The 19,853-nt window shown below is 53.5% G+C and overlaps 1 protein-coding gene and 1 long non-coding RNA gene across 4 annotated transcripts in view; one reads left to right on the forward strand and one right to left on the reverse strand.

The window, feature by feature from the left end:
* lyst (lysosomal trafficking regulator) overlaps window positions 1-19,853 on the forward strand; it is a 220,625-nt gene that overhangs the window by 161,703 nt on the left and 39,069 nt on the right. For all 3 annotated transcript variants that reach the window (XM_045702248.1, XM_045702249.1, XM_045702250.1), the window contains 4 exons: window positions 8,299-8,475; window positions 16,256-16,332; window positions 16,574-16,762; window positions 18,678-18,823. In XM_045702248.1, coding sequence (XP_045558204.1) covers window positions 8,299-8,475; window positions 16,256-16,332; window positions 16,574-16,762; window positions 18,678-18,823 — 589 coding nt within the window. The remainder of the gene's footprint in view (window positions 1-8,298; window positions 8,476-16,255; window positions 16,333-16,573; window positions 16,763-18,677; window positions 18,824-19,853) is intronic.
* On the reverse strand, window positions 11,411-11,813 carry LOC123728999 (uncharacterized). Its single transcript, XR_006760708.1, has 3 exons — window positions 11,767-11,813; window positions 11,473-11,516; window positions 11,411-11,428 (listed from the first exon to the last, which is right to left on the reverse strand). It is a non-coding gene; the product is annotated as an uncharacterized lncRNA (long non-coding RNA).

Raw genomic sequence — 19,853 nt, forward strand, 5'->3', positions numbered from 1 at the left:
GAGAGAGAGAGAGAGAGAGGGCGAGATCGAGGGCGAGAGAGAGAGAGGGCGAGAGCGAGAGAGAGGGCGAGAGCGAGAGAGAGATGGCGAGCTCTAGAGAGAGAGGGGGCGAGCTCTAGAGAGAGAGAGATCGAGAGGGCGAGAGAGAGATCGAGAGGGCGAGAGAGAGAGAGAGAGATCGAGAGGGAGAGAGGGCGAGAGAGAGAGAGGCGAGAGAGAGAGAGGGCGAGAGAGAGAGGGCGAGAGAGAGAGAGGGCGAGAGAGAGAGAGGGCGAGAGAGAGAGGGCGAGAGAGAGAGAGGGCGAGAGAGAGAGGGCGAGAGAGAGGGCGAGAGAGAGAGTGCGAGAGAGAGAGAGGGCGAGAGAGAGAGAGAGGGCGAGAGAGAGAGAGTGGCGAGAGAGAGAGAGAGAGGGCGAGAGAGAGAGAGAGGGCGAGAGATAGAGAGCGAGGGCGAGAGATAGAGAGCGAGGGCGAGATCGAGAGAGCGATCGAGAAAGAGCGAGGGCGAGAGCGAGGGCGAGATCGAGAGAGAGAGGGCGAGATCGAGAGAGAGGGCGAGATCGAGAGAGAGGGCGAGAGAGAGAGAGAGAGAGGCGAGCTCGGAGAGAGAGAGAGAGAGGGCGAGCTCTAGAGAGAGAGAGAGAGAGGGCGAGCTCTAGAGAGAGAGAGAGAGGGCGAGCTCTAGAGAGAGAGAGAGAGGGCGAGCTAGAGAGAGAGGGGGCGAGCTCTAGAGAGAGAGAGATCGAGAGGGCGAGAGGGCGAGAGAGAGAGAGGGCGAGAGAGAGAGGGCGAGAGAGAGAGAGGGCGAGAGAGAGAGAGGGCGAGAGAGAGAGAGAGAGAGAGAGAGAGAGAGAGAGGGCGAGAGAGAGAGAGAGGCGAGAGAGAGAGAGAGAGGGCGAGAGAGAGAGAGAGGGCGAGAGAGAGAGAGAGAGGGCGAGAGATAGAGAGAGAGGGCGAGAGATAGAGAGAGAGGGCGAGAGATAGAGAGAGAGGGCGAGAGATAGAGAGAGAGGGCTAGAGATAGAGAGAGAGGGCTAGAGATAGAGAGAGGGGCGAGAGATAGAGAGTGAGGGCGAGATCGAGAGAGAGATCGAGAAAGAGAGTGAGGCGAGCTCGAGAGAGAGGGCGAGCTCGAGAGAGAGGGCGAGCCCGAGAGAGAGGGCGAGAGAGAGGGAGAGAGAGGGCGAGCTCGAGAGAGAGGAGCCTAGAGAGAGAGAGAGAGAGAGGGGCGAGCTCTAGAGAGAGAGAGAGAGGGGCGAGCTTCTAGAGAGAGAGAGAGAGGGGGCGAGCTCTGAGAGAGAGAGAGAGAGAGGGGGCGAGCTCTAGAGAGAGAGAGAGAGGGGGCGAGCTCTAGAGAGAGAGAGAGAGAGGGGCGAGCTCTAGAGAGAGAGAGAGAGAGGGGCGAGCTCTAGAGAGAGAGAGAGAGAGAGGGCGAGCTCTAGAGAGAGAGAGGGAGGAGCGAGCTCTAGAGAGAGAGAGGGAGAGGGCGAGCTCTAGAGAGAGAGAGAGAGAGGCGAGCTCTAGAGAGAGAGAGAGAGGGCGAGCTCTAGAGAGAGAGAGAGAGGGCGAGCTCTAGAGAGAGAGGGGCGAGCTAGAGAGAGAGAGGGCGAGAGGGGAGAGAGAGAGAGAGAGAGAGAGAGGGCGAGAGAGAGAGAGGGCGAGAGAGAGAGAGGGCGAGAGAGAGAGAGGGCGAGAGAGAGAGAGTGGGCGAGAGAGAGAGAGAGGGCGAGAGAGAGAGAGAGGCGAGAGAGAGAGAGAGGGCGAGAGAGAGAGAGAGAGGGCGAGAGAGAGAGAGGGCGAGAGAGAGAGAGAGAGGGCGAGAGAGAGAGAGAGAGGCGAGAGAGAGAGGGCGAGAGATAGAGAGAGAGGGCGAGAGATAGAGAGCGAGGGCGAGATCGAGAGAGAGATCGAGAAAGAGAGTGGGCGAGCTCGAGAGAGAGGGCGAGCTCGAGAGAGAGGGCGAGCTCGAGAGAGAGGGCGAGAGAGAGGGCGAGCTCGAGAGAGAGGGCGAGCTCGAGAGAGGGGCGAGCTCTCAGAGAGAGAGAGAGAGAGAGGGGAGCTCTAGAGAGAGAGAGAGAGAGGCGAGCTCTAGAGAGAGAGAGAGAGAGGGGGCGAGCTCTAGAGAGAGAGAGAGAGAGGGGGCGAGCTCTAGAGAGAGAGAGAGAGGGGGCGAGCTCTAGAGAGAGAGAGAGAGAGAGGGGCGAGCTCTAGAGAGAGAGAGAGAGAGGGGCGAGCTCTAGAGAGAGAGAGAGAGAGGGGGCGAGCTCTAGAGAGAGAGAGAGGGGCGAGCTCTAGAGAGAGAGAGAGAGGCGAGCTCTAGAGAGAGAGAGGGAGGGGCGAGCTCTAGAGAGAGAGAGAGAGAGAGGGCAGAGAGAGAGGGCGAGAGATAGAGAGAGAGGGCGAGAGATAGAGAGCGAGGCGAGATCGAGAGAGAGATCGAGAAAGAGAGGGGCGAGCTCGAGAGAGAGGGCGAGCTCGAGAGAGAGGGCGAGCTCGAGAGAGAGGCGAGAGAGAGGCGAGGCTCGAGAGAGAGAGAGCGAGCTCGAGAGAGGGGGCGAGCCTAGAGAGAGAGAGAGAGAGAGGCGAGCTCTAGAGAGAGAGAGAGAGGGGCGAGCTCTAGAGAGAGAGAGAGAGAGGGGGGCGAGCTCTAGAGAGAGAGAGAGAGAGAGGGGCGAGCTCTAGAGAGAGAGAGAGAGAGGGGCGAGCTCTAGAGAGAGAGAGAGAGAGGGGAGAGCTCTAGAGAGAGAGAGAGAGAGGGGCGAGCTCTAGAGAGAGAGAGAGAGGGGGGCGAGCTCTAGAGAGAGAGAGAGAGAGGGGGGCGAGCTCGAGAGAGAGAGAGAGGGGCGAGCTCTAGAGAGAGAGAGAGAGGGCGAGCTCTAGAGAGAGAGAGAGAGGGCGAGCTCTAGAGAGAGAGAGAGAGGGCGAGCTCTAGAGAGAGAGAGAGAGGCGAGCCTAGAGAGAGAGAGAGAGGCGAGCTCGAGAGAGAGAGAGAGGCGAGCCGAGAGAGAGAGGGCGAGCTCGAGAGAGAGAGAGCGAGAGAGAGAGAGAGAGAGAGAGAGAGAGAGAGAGAGAGAGAGAGAGAGAGAGAGAGAGAGAGAGAGAGAGAGAGAGAGAGAGAGAGAGAGGAGAGAGAGAGAGGGCGAGCTCTAGAGAGAGAGAGAGAGAGAGCGAGCTCTAGAGAGAGAGAGAGAGAGGGCGAGCTCTAGAGAGAGAGAGAGGGCGAGCTCTAGAGAGAGAGAGAGAGGGCGAGCTCTAGAGAGAGAGAGAGAGGGCGAGCTCTAGAGAGAGAGAGAGAGAGGCGAGCTCTAGAGAGAGAGAGAGAGGGCGAGCTCTAGAGAGAGAGAGAGAGGGCGAGCTCTAGAGAGAGAGAGAGAGAGGCGAGCTCTAGAGAGAGAGAGAGAGAGGGCGAGCTCTAGAGAGAGAGAGAGAGGCGAGCCTCAGAGAGAGAGAGAGAGGGCGAGCTCTAGAGAGAGAGAGAGAGGCGAGCTCTCTAGAGAGAGAGAGAGGGCGAGCCTAGAGAGAGAGAGAGAGGCGAGCTCGAGAGAGAGAGAGAGAGGCGAGAGAGAGAGAGAGAGAGAGAGGCGAGAGAGAGAGAGGGCGAGAGAGAGAGAGGGCGAGAGAGAGAGGGCGAGAGAGAGAGAGGCGAGAGAGAGAGAGGCGAGAGAGAGAGAGTGGCGAGAGAGAGAGAGAGGGCGAGAGAGAGAGAGAGAGAGAGAGAGAGAGAGAGAGGGCGAGAGAGAGAGAGAGAGGAGAGAGAGAGAGAGAGCGAGAGATAGAGAGCGAGGGCGAGATCGAGAGAGAGATCGAGAGAGAGAGTAGGCGAGCTCGAGAGAGAGGGCGAGCTCGAGAGAGAGGGCGAGCCGAGAGAGAGAGAGAGAGAGGGCGAGCTCGAGAGAGAGGCGAGCGAGAGAGAGAGAGAGAGAGAGAGAGAGCTCTAGAGAGAGAGAGAGAGAGGGGCGAGCTCTAGAGAGAGAGAGAGAGAGGGGGCGAGCTCTAGAGAGAGAGAGAGAGAGGCGAGCTCTAGAGAGAGAGAGAGAGAGAGGGGCGAGCTCTAGAGAGAGAGAGAGAGAGGGGCGAGCTCTAGAGAGAGAGAGAGAGGGGGCGAGCTCTAGAGAGAGAGAGAGAGAGGGCGAGCCCTAGAGAGAGAGAGAGAGAGGGGCGAGCTCTAGAGAGAGAGAGAGAGGGGGCGAGCTCTAGAGAGAGAGAGAGGGGGCGAGCTCAGAGAGAGAGAGGGAGAGAGAGAGAGAGAGAGAGAGAGAGCTCAGAGAGAGAGAGAGAGAGGCGAGCTCAGAGAGAGAGAGAGAGAGAGCTGCTCGAGAGAGAGAGAGAGAGGCGAGAGAGAGAGAGGGCAGAGAGAGAGAGGCGAGAGAGAGAGAGAGAGAGAGAGAGAGAGAGAGAGCGAGAGAGAGAGAGAGGCGAGAGAGAGAGAGAGGGCGAGAGAGAGAGAGAGAGGGCGAGAGAGAGAGAGAGAGGGCGAGAGAGAGAGAGAGAGAGAGAGAGAGAGGAGAGAGAGAGAGAGAGAGAGAGAGAGAGAGCAGAGAGAGAGAGAGCTAGAGAGAGAGGGCGAGAGAGAGAGAGAGAGAGAGAGGCGAGAGCGTAGAGAGAGAGAGAGAGAGAGAGAGCTAGAGAGAGAGTGAGAGAGAGGGCGAGCGCGAGAGAGAGGCGAGAGAGAGGGCGAGCTCGAGAGAGAGAGCCGAGAGAGGGGCGAGCTCGAGAGAGAGAGAGAGAGGGGCGAGCTCTAGAGAGAGAGAGAGAGGGGCGAGCTCTAGAGAGAGAGAGAGAGGGCGAGCTCTAGAGAGAGAGAGAGAGAGGGGGCGAGCTCTAGAGAGAGAGAGAGAGAGGGGCGAGCTCTAGAGAGAGAGAGAGAGAGGGGGCGAGCTCTAGAGAGAGAGAGAGAGAGGGGGGCGAGCTCTAGAGAGAGAGAGAGAGAGGGGGCGAGCTCTAGAGAGAGAGAGAGAGCTCTAGGAGAGAGAGAGAGGCGAGCCAGAGAGAGAGAGAGAGGCGAGCTCTAGAGAGAGAGAGAGAGGGCGAGCTCGAGAGAGAGAGAGAGGGCGAGCTCTAGAGAGAGAGAGAGAGGAGAGAGAGAGGGCGAGCCGCAGAGAGAGAGAGGGCGAGCTCGAGAGAGAGAGGGCGAGCCGAGAGAGAGAGAGAGAGAGAGAGAGAGAGAGAGAGAGAGAGAGAGAGAGAGAGGGCGAGCTCGAGAGAGAGAGAGGAGCTCTAGAGAGAGAGAGAGAGAGCGAGCTCTAGAGAGAGAGAGAGAGAGGGCGAGCTCTAGAGAGAGAGAGAGAGGGCGAGCTCTAGAGAGAGAGAGAGAGGCGAGCTCTAGAGAGAGAGAGAGAGAGGGGCGAGCTCTAGAGAGAGAGAGAGAGGGCGAGCTCTAGAGAGAGAGAGAGAGGGCGAGCTCGAGAGAGAGAGAGAGAGAGGGCGAGCTCTAGAGAGAGAGAGAGAGGGGCGAGCTCTAGAGAGAGAGAGAGAGGGCGAGCTCTAGAGAGAGAGAGAGAGAGGGCGAGCTCAGAGAGAGAGAGAGAGAGAGAGAGGGCGAGCAGAGAGAGAGAGAGAGAGGCGAGAGAGAGAGAGAGAGAGAGAGGCGAGAGAGAGAGAGAGGGCGAGAGAGAGAGGGCGAGAGAGAGAGAGAGAGAGAGAGGGCGAGAGAGAGAGAGAGGCGAGAGAGAGAGAGAGGGCGAGAGAGAGAGAGAGAGAGAGAGAGTGGGGAGAGAGAGAGAGGGCGAGAGAGAGAGAGAGGGCGAGATCGAGAGAGAGATCGAGAGAGAGAGAGGCGAGCTCGAGAGAGAGGGGCGAGCTCGAGAGAGAGGGCGAGAGAGAGGGCGAGCTCGAGAGAGAGAGAGAGAGGGGCGAGCTCGAGAGAGAGAGAGAGAGAGGGGGCGAGCTCTAGAGAGAGAGAGAGAGAGGGGCGAGCTCTAGAGAGAGAGAGAGAGAGAGGGGCGAGCTCTAGAGAGAGAGAGAGAGAGAGGGCGAGCTCTAGAGAGAGAGAGAGAGAGAGGGGGCGAGCTCTAGAGAGAGAGAGAGAGAGAGGGGGCGAGCTCTAGAGAGAGAGAGAGAGAGGGGCGAGCTCTAGAGAGAGAGAGAGAGAGGGGGGCGAGCTCTAGAGAGAGAGAGAGAGGGGCGAGCTCTAGAGAGAGAGAGGAGAGGGGCGAGCTCTAGAGAGAGAGAGAGGGGAGAGGGCGAGCTCTAGAGAGAGAGAGAGAGGGCGAGCTCTAGAGAGAGAGAGAGAGGGCGAGCTCTAGAGAGAGAGAGAGAGGGCGAGCTCTAGAGAGAGAGGGCGAGCTCGAGAGAGAGAAGGGCGAGAGGCGAGAGAGAGAGAGGGCGAGAGAGAGAGAGCGAGAGAGAGAGAGGGCGAGAGAGAGAGAGGGCGAGAGAGAGAGAGTGGCGAGAGAGAGAGAGGGCGAGAGAGAGAGAGAGGCGAGAGAGAGAGAGAGAGAGGGCGAGAGAGAGAGAGAGAGGGCGAGAGATAGAGAGAGAGGGCGAGAGATAGAGAGAGAGGGCTAGAGAGAGAGGGCGAGAGATAGAGAGAGAGGGCGAGAGATAGAGAGCGAGGGCGAGATCGAGAGAGAGATCGAGAAAGAGAGTGGGCGAGCTCGAGAGAGAGGGCGAGCTCGAGAGAGAGGGCGAGCTCGAGAGAGAGGGCGAGCTCGAGAGAGAGGGCGAGAGAGAGGGCGAGCTCGAGAGAGAGGGCGAGCTCGAGAGAGGGGGCGAGCTCTAGAGAGAGAGAGAGAGAGGGGGCGAGCTCTAGAGAGAGAGAGAGAGGGGGCGAGCTCTAGAGAGAGAGAGAGAGAGGGGGCGAGCTCTAGAGAGAGAGAGAGAGAGGGGGCGAGCTCTAGAGAGAGAGAGAGAGAGAGGGGCGAGCTCTAGAGAGAGAGAGAGAGAGGGGGCGAGCTCTAGAGAGAGAGAGAGAGGGGGCGAGCTCTAGAGAGAGAGAGAGAGAGGGGGGCGAGCTCTAGAGAGAGAGAGAGAGAGGGGGCGAGCTCTAGAGAGAGAGAGAGAGGGGCGAGCTCTAGAGAGAGAGAGGGAGGGGGCGAGCTCTAGAGAGAGAGAGGGAGAGGGCGAGCTCTAGAGAGAGAGAGAGAGGGCGAGCTCTAGAGAGAGAGAGAGAGGGCGAGCTCTAGAGAGAGAGAGAGAGGGCGAGCTCTAGAGAGAGAGGGCGAGCTCGAGAGAGAGAGGGCGAGCTCGAGAGAGAGAGAGAGAGAGAGAGAGAGAGAGAGAGAGAGAGAGAGGGCGAGCTCGAGAGAGAGAGAGGGCGAGCTCTAGAGAGAGAGAGAGAGAGGGCGAGCTCTAGAGAGAGAGAGAGGGCGAGCTCTAGAGAGAGAGAGAGAGGGCGAGCTCTAGAGAGAGAGAGAGAGAGGGCGAGCTCTAGAGAGAGAGAGAGAGGGCGAGCTCTAGAGAGAGAGAGAGAGGGCGAGCTCTAGAGAGAGAGAGAGAGAGGCGAGCTCTAGAGAGAGAGAGAGAGGGCGAGCTCTAGAGAGAGAGAGAGAGGGCGAGCTCTAGAGAGAGAGAGAGAGAGGGCGAGCTCTAGAGAGAGGGCGAGCTCTAGAGAGAAAGAGAGAGGGCGAGCTCGAGAGAGAGAGAGAGGCGAGCTCGAGAGAGAGAGAGAGAGAGGGCGAGCTCGAGAGAGAGAGAGAGAGAGAGAGAGAGGGCGAGATCGAGAGAGAGAGAGGGCGAGATAGAGAGAGAGATCGAGAGAGAGAGGGCGAGATCGAGAGAGAGAGAGAGAGAGAGAGGGCGAGATCGAGAGAGAGAGAGAGAGAGAGAGGGCGAGCTCGAGAGAAAGAGAGAGAGGGCGAGCTCGAGAGAAAGAGAGAGGGCGAGCTCGAGAGAAAGAGAGAGGGCGAGCTCGAGAGAAAGAGAGAGGGCGAGCTCGAGAGAGAGAGAGAGGGCGAGAGAGAGATGGCGAGAGAGAGAGAGAGAGGGCGAGAGAGAGAGATCGAGAGGGCGAGATCGAGAGAGAGAGAGAGAGGGCGAGAGCGAGAGGGCGGGTCTCATGTTCCCATGTACGTACAGTAGAAATAACCCAGAGAGACATCATCATAGTTACCATGGCAGCCTGGTCAGTCTTACTGTTCCTCCTCCGGGGGGTGTTACTGTAGGTCGGACGGGTCTGTGATACATGAAGGGATGGACTCATCCACTTTTTTATATACACGTCTGTCAGTTTGACCAAGGCGACTTGTAGATCAATGATTCTGCACAGTCCGACTGCAGTCAATCTCAAACACACACATTGACTCACAAACCCTTGTCCTCTCTCCCTCCACTCTCCCTCTCCTCTCTCTCCTCGCTCAGCATGGTCCCAAGCTAGCCATGTATCTGTATGAGATGCTCCATGACCACAAAGATGCTCTGACCAAAGAGGAGCAGAGTACTGTGGGCAGTTTCATGACATCACTGAAGGTGTGGGGTCATCGCTGCATCCCTCCCAGCGCACCACACAAACCAGACCTGCTCAAGGCTATCAAAGAGGTAACCTTTACCCTGACCCTATAAACTTTACCTAACCCTATAATACGGGCGGGCAAACTACGGCCCACAGGCCGGATCCAGCCCGGGGGAGGTTTGAGTAAAAAAATATATATATATTCCGTAAATCTTCAATTCATAGACTGGGTGTTTATTTGCTTAAATCACTGAACAGGCTTCTATTAAAGCCAGGCTTTTATTAAAGCCAGGCTTTTATTAGAGGCGGGCGGGCTTTTATTAGAGGCGGGCGGGCTTTTATTAGAGGCGGACATCTATTTCCTTAATGTACACAACATATTTTACATAGTTCATTGTTTAACTCCACCATTTATTTCCTGCACTAATGTGTTAATAATTTACACACTGTGTCACGTTTATTTTGTCTTACTATGCCTCAAAAACATAAACAACTTTTCCTTGACTGAATAATTATACTCCTCTTTATCTGTATTTTCATCAGTTCTTACTTTCGCCACTCGGGGGCAATCAGTTAATTGCTGGGGGTCTACTCCCGAAGTTGACTATTTTTGTTCTTGCCAGTTAGCTAGCTGTTCTCAGCTGTTAGCAGCCAATGGCTAGCAGTTTCTTGCTGGCGATAAAAATGGATGATTGTTGTAATTTTTTTGAGTCATTACTGAATTATTTAATGTAACAAATCAAACATTAAATCTTGTAAACAATTCATGGTAATTCATGGTAACAAATCATTTAGACCAGGCGTTTATCTGATGATGAAATGTATACCGTTGCCTGGCTATTAATAGGGACAGGCGGCTATTTGAGACTTGCCGTTTCATTTATATACTGAAACATGTAAAGGTTTGGTTCCATGTTTCATGAGCTGAAATAAAAGATCCTATACATGTTATGGTATGGGCAGGCGTAACCTACGGACAACAAATACACAGTTGAATTTTATCAATGGCAATTTGAACGCACAGAGATACCGTGACGAGATCCTGAGGCCCATTGCCGTGCCATTCCATCCACCGCCATCACCTCATGTTTCAGCATGATAATGCACGGCCCCATGTCACAAGGATCTCTACACAATTCCTGGAAGCTGAAAATGTCCCAGTTCTTCCATGGCCTGCGTACTCACCAGACATGTCACCCGTTGAAGTGTACGACAGCATATTCCAGTTCCCGCCAATATCCAGCAAATTCGTACAGCCATTGAAGAGGAGTGGGACAACATTCCACAATCAACAGCCTGATCAACTCTATGAGAAGGAGATGTGTCAGATCAGATACTGACTGGTTTTCTGATCCACGCCCCTACCTTTTTTTAAGGTATCTGTGTCTAACAGAGACATATCTGTATTCCCAGTCATGTGAAATCTATAGATTAGGGCCTCATGAATTTTATTCCAATTGACTGATTTCTTTAAATGAACTGTAACTCAGTAAAATCTTTTGAAATTGTTGCGTTTATATTTTTGTTCAGTATAAATTTAACAGAACTCTTGAAAGTTTAAAATTAGATAAAAAGTACATATAAATTATAATGGACCTATACTGAGTTTACAAAACATTAGGAATACCTTCCTAATATTGAGTTGGATTAGGGCTCAACAGTTTCCTGTATCAAGAATGGGTTAGGGCTCAACAGTTTCCTGTATCAAGAATGGATTAGGGCTCAAATGTTTCCTGTATAGAGAATGGATTAGGGCTCAACAGTTTCCTGTATCAAGAATGGATTAGGGCTCAACAGTTTCCTGTGTGTATCAAGAATGGATTAGGGCTCAACAGTTTCCTGTATCAAGAATGGGTTAGGGCTCAACAGTTTCCTGTATCAAGAATGGATTAGGGCTCAACCGTTTCCTGTATCAAGAATGGATTAGGGCTCAAATGTTTCCTGTATAGAGAATGGATTAGGGCTCAACAGTTTCCTGTATCAAGAATGGATTAGGGCTCAACAGTTTCCTGTGTGTATCAAGAATGGATTAGGGCTCAACAGTTTCCTGTATCAAGAATGGGTTAGGGCTCAACAGTTTCCTGTATCAAGAATGGATTAGGGCTCAACCGTTTCCTGTATCAAGAATGGATTAGGGCTCAACCATTTCCTGTATCAATAATGGATTAGGGCTCAACAGTTTACTGTGTGTATCAAGAATGGATTAGGGCTCAAATGTTTCCTGTATAGAGAATGGATTAGGGCTCAACAGTTTCCTGTATCAAGAATGGATTAGGGCTCAACAGTTTCCTGTGTGTATCAAGAATGGATTAGGGCTCAACAGTTTCCTGTATCAAGAATGGGTTAGGGCTCAACAGTTTCCTGTATCAAGAATGGATTAGGGCTCAACCGTTTCCTGTATCAAGAATGGATTAGGGCTCAACCATTTCCTGTATCAATAATGGATTAGGGCTCAACAGTTTCCTGTGTGTATCAAGAATGGATTAGGGCTCAACAGTTTCCTGTGTGTATCAAGAATGCTCCAACACTCAAAGGACATCCAGCCAACTGGACACAACTGTGGGAAGCGTTTGAGTCAACATGGGCCAGCATCCCTGTGGAACACTCCAACGAACTGAGGCTGTTCTGTGGGCGTTCCTCAGAACAGGTGTTCCTAATTTACCCTGACCCTATAACATCACTGACCTGACCCTATAACATCACTGACCTGACCCTATAACATCACTGACCTGACCCTGTAACATCACTGACTTGACCCTGTAACATCACTGACCTTACCCTGTAACATCACTGACCAAACCCTGTAACATCACTGACCTGACCCTGTAACATCACTGACCTGACCCTGTAACATCACTGACCAGACCCTGACCCTATAACATCACTGACCTGACCCTATAACATCACTGACCTGACCCTATAACATCACTGACCTGACCCTATAACATCACTGACCTGACCATGACCCTATAACATCACTGACCTGACCATGACCCTATAACATCACTGACCTGACCCTATAACATCACTGACCTTACCCTGACCCTTTAACATCACTGACCTGACCCTGTAACATCACTGACCTGACCCTGTAACATCACTGACCTTACCCTGTAACATCACTGACCTTACCCTGACCCTGTAACATCACTGACCTTACCCTGTAACATCACTGACCTTACCCTTACCCTATAACATCACTGACCTTACCCTGACCCTGTAACATCACTAACCTTACCCTATAACATCACTGACCTTACCCTGTAACATCACTGACCTTACCCTTACCCTATAACATCACTGACCTTACCCTGACCCTGTAACATCACTAACCTTACCCTATAACATCACTGACCTTACCCTGTAACATCACAGACCTTACCCTTACCCTATAACATCACTGACCTTACCCTGACCCTGTAACATCACTGACCTTACCCTGTAACATCACTGACCTTACCCTGTAACATCACTGACCTTACCCTGACCCTGTAACATCACTGACCTTACCCTATAACATCACTGACCCTGACCCTATGACATCACTGACCTTACCCTGACCCTGTAACATCACTGACCTTACCCTGACCCTGTAACATCACTGACCTTACCCTGTAACATCACTGACCTTACCCTGACCCTGTAACATCACTGACCTTACCCTTACCCTATAACATCACTGACCTTACCCTGACCCTGTAACATCACTGACCTTACCCTGACCCTGTAACATCACTGACCTTACCCTGTAACATCACTGACCTTACCCTTACCCTGTAACATCACTGACCTTACCCTGACCCTGTAACATCTCTGACCTTACCCTATAACATCACTGACCCTGACCCTGTAACATCACTGACCTTACCCTGTAACATCACTGACCTTACCCTGACCCTGTAACATCACTGACCTTACCCTGTAACATCACTGACCTTACCCTTACCCTGTAACATCACTGACCTTACCCTGTAACATCACTGACCTTACCCTGACCCTGTAACATCACTGACCTTACCCTGACCCTAAAACATCACTGATCTTACCCTGACCCTGTAACATCACTGACCTTACCCTGTAACATCACTGACCTTACCCTGTAACATCACTGACCTTACCCTGTAACATCACTGACCTTACCCTGTAACATCACTGACCTTACCCTGACCCTGTAACATCACTGACCTTACCCTTACCCTGTAACATCACTGACCTTACCCTGACCCTGTAACATCACTGACCTTACCCTATAACATCACTGACCTTACCCTTACCCTATAACATCACTGACCTTACCCTGACCCTAAAACATCACTGACCTTACCCTGACCCTGTAACATCACTGACCTTACCCTGTAACATCACTGACCTTACCCTGTAACATCACTGACCTTACCCTGTAACATCACTGACCTTACCCTGTAACATCACTGACCTTACCCTGTAACATCACTGACCTTACCCTGTAACATCACTGACCTTACCCTGTAACATCACTGACCTTACCCTGACCCTGTAACATCACTGACCTTACCCTGTAACATCACTGACCTTACCCTTACCCTATAACATCACTGACCTTACCCTGACCCTATAACTGCTGCCAATGACTGGAACGAACTACAAAAATCTCTGAAACTGGAAACACTTATCTCCCTCACTAGCTTTAAGCACCAGCTGTCAGAGCAGCTTACATATCACTGCATCTTCCCCTACTGTATTTATTTATTTTTCTGCTTTGCACGCCATTATTTCTACTTTGCACTTTCTTCCTCTACAAATCTACCATTCCAGTGTTTTACTTGCTACATTGTATTTACTTTGCCACCATGGTCTTTTTTTGCCCTTATCTCGCCTCATTTGCTCACATTGTATATAGACTTATTTTTCTACTGTATTATTGACTGTATGTTTGTTTTACTCCATGTGTAACTCTGTGTTGTTGTTTGTGTCGAATTGCTATGCTTTATCTTGGCCAGGTCGCAATTGTAAATGAGAACTTGTTCTCAACTAGCCTACCTGGTTAAATAAAGGTGAAATAAATAAATATAAATAAAACAAAAACATCGCTAGCCGGTCTGGCCAACGGTTAGGGTTCAACTCTGGACCTAGAACTGTCTTGATGAGTCCTGGGTTAGTCCCAGCCCTGTCCCGTTTAATCTCACACGTCCCAGCCCTGTCCCGTTTCATCTCACACGTCCCAGCCCTGTCCCGTCCCAGCCCTGTCCCGTTTCATCGCACACGTCCCAGCCCTGTCCCGTCCCAGCCCTGTCCCGTTTCATCGCACACGTCCCAGCCTTGTCCCGTCCCAGCCCGGTCCCGTTTCATTTCACACATCCCAGCCCTGTCCCGTCCCAGCCCGGTCCCGTTTCATTTCACACGTCCCAGCCCTGTCCCGGCCCAGCCCGGTCCCGTTTCATCTCACACGTCCCAGCCCGGTCCCGTCCCAGTCCCGTTTCATCTCACACGTCCCAGCCCGGTCCCGTTTCATTTCACCCGTCCCAGCCCGGTCCCGTTTCATCTCACATGTCCCAGCCCTGTCCCGTCCCAGCCCAGTCCCGGTTCATCTTACATGTCCCAGCCCGGTCCCGTTTCATCTCACACGTCCCAGCCCGGTCCCGTCCCAGCCTGGTCCCGTTTCATTTCACACTCCCAGCCCTGTCCCGACCCAGCCCGGTCCCGTTTCATCGTACACGTCCCAGCCCGGTCCCGTCCCAGCCCGGTCCCATTTCATTTCACACGTCCCAGCCCTGTCCCGACCCAACCCGGTCCCGTTTCATCTCACACGTCCCAGCCATGTCCCGTTTCATCGTACACGTCCTAGCCCTGTCCCGTCCCAGCCCTGTCCCGTTTCATCGCACACGTCCCAGCCCTGTCCCGTTTCATCTCACACGTCCCAGCCCTGTCCCGTTCTAGCCCTGTCCCATTTCATCTCACACTCCCAGCCCTGTACCGTCCCATCGCACACGTCCCTGTCCCGTTTCATCGCACACGTCCCAGCCCTGTCCCGTCCCAGCCCTGTCCCGTTTTACCTGTCACGTCCCAGCCCGGTCCCGTTTCATTTCACACGTCCCAGCCCTGTCCCGACCCAACCCGGTCCCGTTTCATCTCACACGTCCCAGCCCTGTCCCGTTTCATCGTACACGTCCTAGCCCTGTCCCGTCCCAGCCCTGTCCCGTTTCGCCTGTCACGTCCCAGCCCTGTCCCGTTTCATCGCACACGTCCCAGCCCTGTCCCGTTTCATCGCACACGTCCCAGCCCGGTCCCGTTTCATCTCACACGTCCCAGCCCTGTCCCGTTCTAGCCCTGTCCCATTTCATCTCACACGCCCAGCCCTGTCCCGTCCCATCGCACACGTCCCTGTCCCGTTTCATCGCACACGTCCCAGCCCTGTCCCCCCCCAGCCCTGTCCCGTTTTACCTGTCACGTCCCAGCCCGGTCCCGTTTCATTTCACACGTCCCGTCCCAGCCCGGTCCCATTTCATTTCACACGTCCCAGCCCTGTCCCGTCGCAGCCCGGTCCCATTTCATTTCACACGTCCCAGCCCTGTCCCGTCCCAGCCCGGTCCCGTTTTATCTCACACGTCCCAGCCCGGTCCCGTTTCATTTCACCCGTCCCAGCCCGGTCCCGTTTCATCTGACATGTCCCAGCCCTGTCCCGTCCCAGCCCAGTCCCGGTTCATCTTACATGTCCCAGCCCGGTCCCGTCCCAGCCCGGTCCCATTTCATCTTACATGTCCCAGCCCGGTCCCGTTCCAGCCCGGTCCCATTTCATCTCACACGTCCCAGCCCGGTCCCGTCCCAGCCTGGTCCCGTTTCATTTCACACGTCCCAGCCCTGTCCCGACCCAGCCCGGTCCCGTTTCATCGTACACGTCCCAGCCCGGTCCCGTCCCAGCCCGGTCCCATTTCATTTCACACGTCCCAGCCCTGTCCCGACCCAACCCGGTCCCGTTTCATCTCACACGTCCCAGCCCTGTCCCGTTTCATCGTACACGTCCTAGCCCTGTCCCGTCCCAGCCCTGTCACGTCCCAGCCCTGTCCCGTTTCATCGCACACGTCCCAGCCCTGTCCCGTTCTAGCCCTGTCCCATTTCATCTCACACTCACAGCCCTGTCCCGTCCTATCGCACATACCCTGTCCCGTTTCATTGCACATGTCCCTGTCCCGTTTCAGCGCACACGTCCCAGCCCTGTCCCGTCCCAGCCCTGTCCCGTTTTACCTGTCACGTCCCAGCCCGGTCCCGTTTCATTTCACACGTCCCGTCCCAGCCCTGTCCCATTTCACACGACCCAGCCCTGTCCCGACCCAACCCGGTCCCGTTTCATCTCACACGTCCTAGCCCTGTCCCGTTTCATCGCACACGTCCCAGCCCTGTCCCGTCCCATCGCACACGTCCCAGCCCTGTCCCGTCCCAGCCCTGTCCCGTGTCACCTGTCCCGTCCCAGCCCTGTCCCATTTCACCTTCACGACCCAGCCCGGTCCCGTTTCATCTCACACGTCCCAGCCCGGTCCCGTCCCAGCCCGGTCCCGTTTCATTTCACACGTCCCTGTCCCGTCCCAGCCCGGTCCCATTTCATTGCACACGTCCCTGTCCCGTCCCAGCCCGGTCCCATTTCATTGCACATGTCCCAGCCCTGTCCCGTCCCAGCCCGGTCCCGGTTCAATTTACATGTCCCAGCCCGGTCCCGCCCCAGCCCGGTCCCGTTTCATTTCACACGTCCCAGCCCTGTCCCATCCCAGCCCTGTCCCGTTTCATCGCACACGTCCCAGCCCTGTCCCAGCCCTGTCCCGTTTCATCTCACACGTCCTTGCCCTGTCCCATTTCATCTCACACGTCTCATTCATGTCCCGTTTCATCTCACAGGAACAGTTGAAGTACGAGGCGGATGAGAAGAGCAGTAAACTGGCCTGGGAGAAGAAAATTTCCAACACACAGAAAAGGTGAAGCATGATTGGTTCGTTAAACTCCAGAGCCTTGTCTTACTACCAGTCAAATCCTTGCTTTCCCCATACTTGTTCCCTCTATTCCTCTCAAAGCTCATTGGAGGAGGTCAGAGAGAGGGACATTGAAATGGATATTCAGCTCCAATGTACTTTGAGAGGAATTCAGAAGGCAAGAGGCAAGAATTCTAACCGACAATGTTTTAAACCAATGTAATGTCCGTCTCTCTCCTTTCTCCAGTCTGATCCAGCGTCTGGACGGTAAGTCCAAGGACATCTCTAAGATCGCAGCCGACATCACCCAGAATGTGTCACTGAGACAGGGTATGGAGAGGAAGAAAGTGATCCAGCACATCAGAGGACTCTACAAGATAGACCTCAGCGCCTCAAGACACTGGCAGGAACTGGTGCAACAACTCACTCACGACCGGTGAGTACTGGGGGAGGCGGGAGTTACACTGAACAACTCATACAGGACCGGTGAGTACTGGGGGAGGGGGGAGTTGCACTGAACAACTCATACAGGACTGGTGAGTACTGGGGAGGGGAGTTGCACTGAACAACTCATACAGGACCGGTGAGTACTGGGGGGGTTACACTGAACAACTCACACACGACCGGTGAGTACTGGGGAGGGGTGTTACACTGAACAACTCATACAGGACCGGTGAGTACTGGGGGAGGGGGGAGTTGCACTGAACAACTCATACAGGACCGGTGAATACTGGGGGAGGGGAGAGTTGCACTGAACAACTCATACACGACCGGTGAGTACTGGGGGAGGGGGGAGTTGCACTGAACAACTCATACAGTACCGGTGAGTACTGGGGGGTAACACTGAACAACTCACACACAACCGGTGAGTACTGGGGAGGGGAGTTACACTGAACAACTCATACAGTACCGGTGAGTACTGGGGGGGTAACACTGAACAACTCACACACAACCGGTGAGTACTGGGGAGGGGAGTTACACTGAACAACTCACACACAACCGGTGAGTACTGGGGAGGGGAGTTACACTGAACAACTCATACACGACCGGTGAGTACTGGGGAAGGGGGGAGTTGCACTGAACAACTCATACAGGACCGGTGAGTACTGGGGGGAGGGGAGTTACACTGAACAACTCACACACGACCGGTGAGTTGCACTGAACAACTCATACAGGACCGGTGAGTACTGGGGGAGGGGGGGGGTTGCACTGAACAACTCATACAGGACCGGTGAGTACTGGGGAGGGTAGTTGCACTGAACAACTCATACAGGACCGGTGAATACTGGGGAGGGGAGTTACACTGAACAACTCATACAGGACCGGTGAGTACTGGGGAGGGTAGTTGCACTGAACAACTCATACAGGACCGGTGAGTACTGGGGAGGGGAGTTGCACTGAACAACTCATACATGACCGGTGAGTACTGGGGAGGTGAGTTACACTGAACAACTCATACAGGACCGGTGAGTACTGGGGAGGCGTGTTACTCTGAACAACTCATACAGGACTGGTGAGTACTGGGGAGGGGAGTTACACTGAACAACTCATACAGGACCGGTGAGTCCTGGGGCGGAGAGTTACTCTGAACAACTCATACAGGACCGGTGAGTACTGGGGAGGAGAGTTACTCTGAACAACTCATACAGGACCGGTAAGTACTGGGAGTCTCCCATTGAGTAAAACACAGCAATATCCGTGAGGGTTAGGGATATGCTACGTTGAGCTATGCTACGTTGAGCTATGCTACGTTGAGCTATGCTACGTTGAGATATGCTACGTTGAGCTATGCTACGTTGAGATATGCTATGTTACATTATAAACCAGGCAATTTGGGTCCTGTATGCTGATTGGCTGAAAGCCGTAGTGTATCAGACATTATCAACTGGGTGGTTCAAGCCCTGAATGCTGATTGTCTGACAGCTATGGTATACCACGGGTATGCCAAAACATTTATTTTTACTGTTCTAATAATGTTGGGGACCAGTTTGTAGTAGAATGACTTGTTTACTGTTCTAGTAATGTTGGTAACCAATTTATAATAGTTTATAATAGAATTACTTATTTACTGTTCTAGTAATGTTGGTAACCAGTTTATAATAGTTTATAATAGAATGACTTGTTTACTGTTCTAGTAATGTTGGTAACCAGTTTATAATAGAATGACTTGTTTACTGTTCTAATCATGTTGGTAACCAGTTTATAATAGAATGACTTGTTTACTGTTCTAGTAATGTTGGTAACCGGTTTAATAGTTTATAATAGAATGACTTGTTTACTGTTCTAGTAATGTTGGGAACCAGTTTATAATAGAATGACTTATTGCTGATACTATTTCCTGTGTATTTCAGTGCTGTGTGGTATGACCAGACGTCGTACCCTACCTCCTGGCAGCTGGACCCTACAGAGGGACCCAACAGGGAGAGAAGACGGCTGCAGAGGTGTTACCTCACCATTCCCAACAAGTACCTGCTCAAAGACCGACGCAAGCCAGACGGTACGCTGACCCTAACCCATAACCCCTAACCCTCACCAACCCCAACAAGTACCTGTCCAAAGACCGACGCAAGCCAAGACGGTACGCTGACCCTAACCCATAACCCCTAACCCTCACCAACCCCAACAAGTACCTGTCCAAAGACCGACGCAAGCCAAGACGGTACGCTGACCCTAACCCATAACCCCTAACCCTCACCAACCCCAACAAGTACCTGTCCAAAGACCGACGCAAGCCAAGACGGTACGCTGACCCTAACCCATAACACCTAACCCTCACCAACCCCAACAAGTACCTGTCCAAAGGCCGACGCAAGCCAAGACGGTACGCTGACCCTAACCCATAACACCTAACCCTCACCAACCTCAACAAGTACCTGTCCAAAGACCGACGCAAGCCAAGACGGTACGCTGACCCTAACCCATAACCCCTAACCCTCACCAACCCCAACAAGTACCTGTCCAAAGGCCGACGCAAGCCAAGACGGTACGCTGACCCTAACCCATAACCCCTAACCCTCACCAACCCCAACAAGTACCTGTCCAAAGACCGACGCAAGCCAAGACGGTACGCTGACCCTAACCCATAACCCCTAACCCTCACCAACCCCAACAAGCCAGACATATATATTTTAAATATAATAATGATAAAGATTAGTCAGTCTGATCTTCAGCACCACTAGGGATGTCATTCTAACAGCTTCATTTTTTTCTTAATTTTCGCTTATGAAAGCATTATCTGGAAACCCACTATGATTGAATCCAGCGTATTGACCCTGTCTGTCTGACCCTGTCTGTCTGACCCTGTCTGTCTGACCCTGTCTGTCCCTGTCTGTCCCTGTCTGTCCCTGTCTGACCCTGTCTGTCCCTGTCTGTCCCTGTCTGACCCTGTCTGTCTGACCCTGTCTGTCTGACCCTGTCTGTCTGACCCTGTCTGTCTGTCCCTGTCTGTCTGACCCTGTCTGTCTGTCCCTGTCTGTCTGACCCTGTCTGTCTGACCCTGTCTGACCCTGTCTGACCCTGTCTGTCCC

Source organism: Salmo salar, chromosome ssa19, assembly GCF_905237065.1.
Source record: "Salmo salar chromosome ssa19, Ssal_v3.1, whole genome shotgun sequence".
Taxonomy (NCBI): Eukaryota; Metazoa; Chordata; class Actinopteri; order Salmoniformes; family Salmonidae; genus Salmo; species Salmo salar.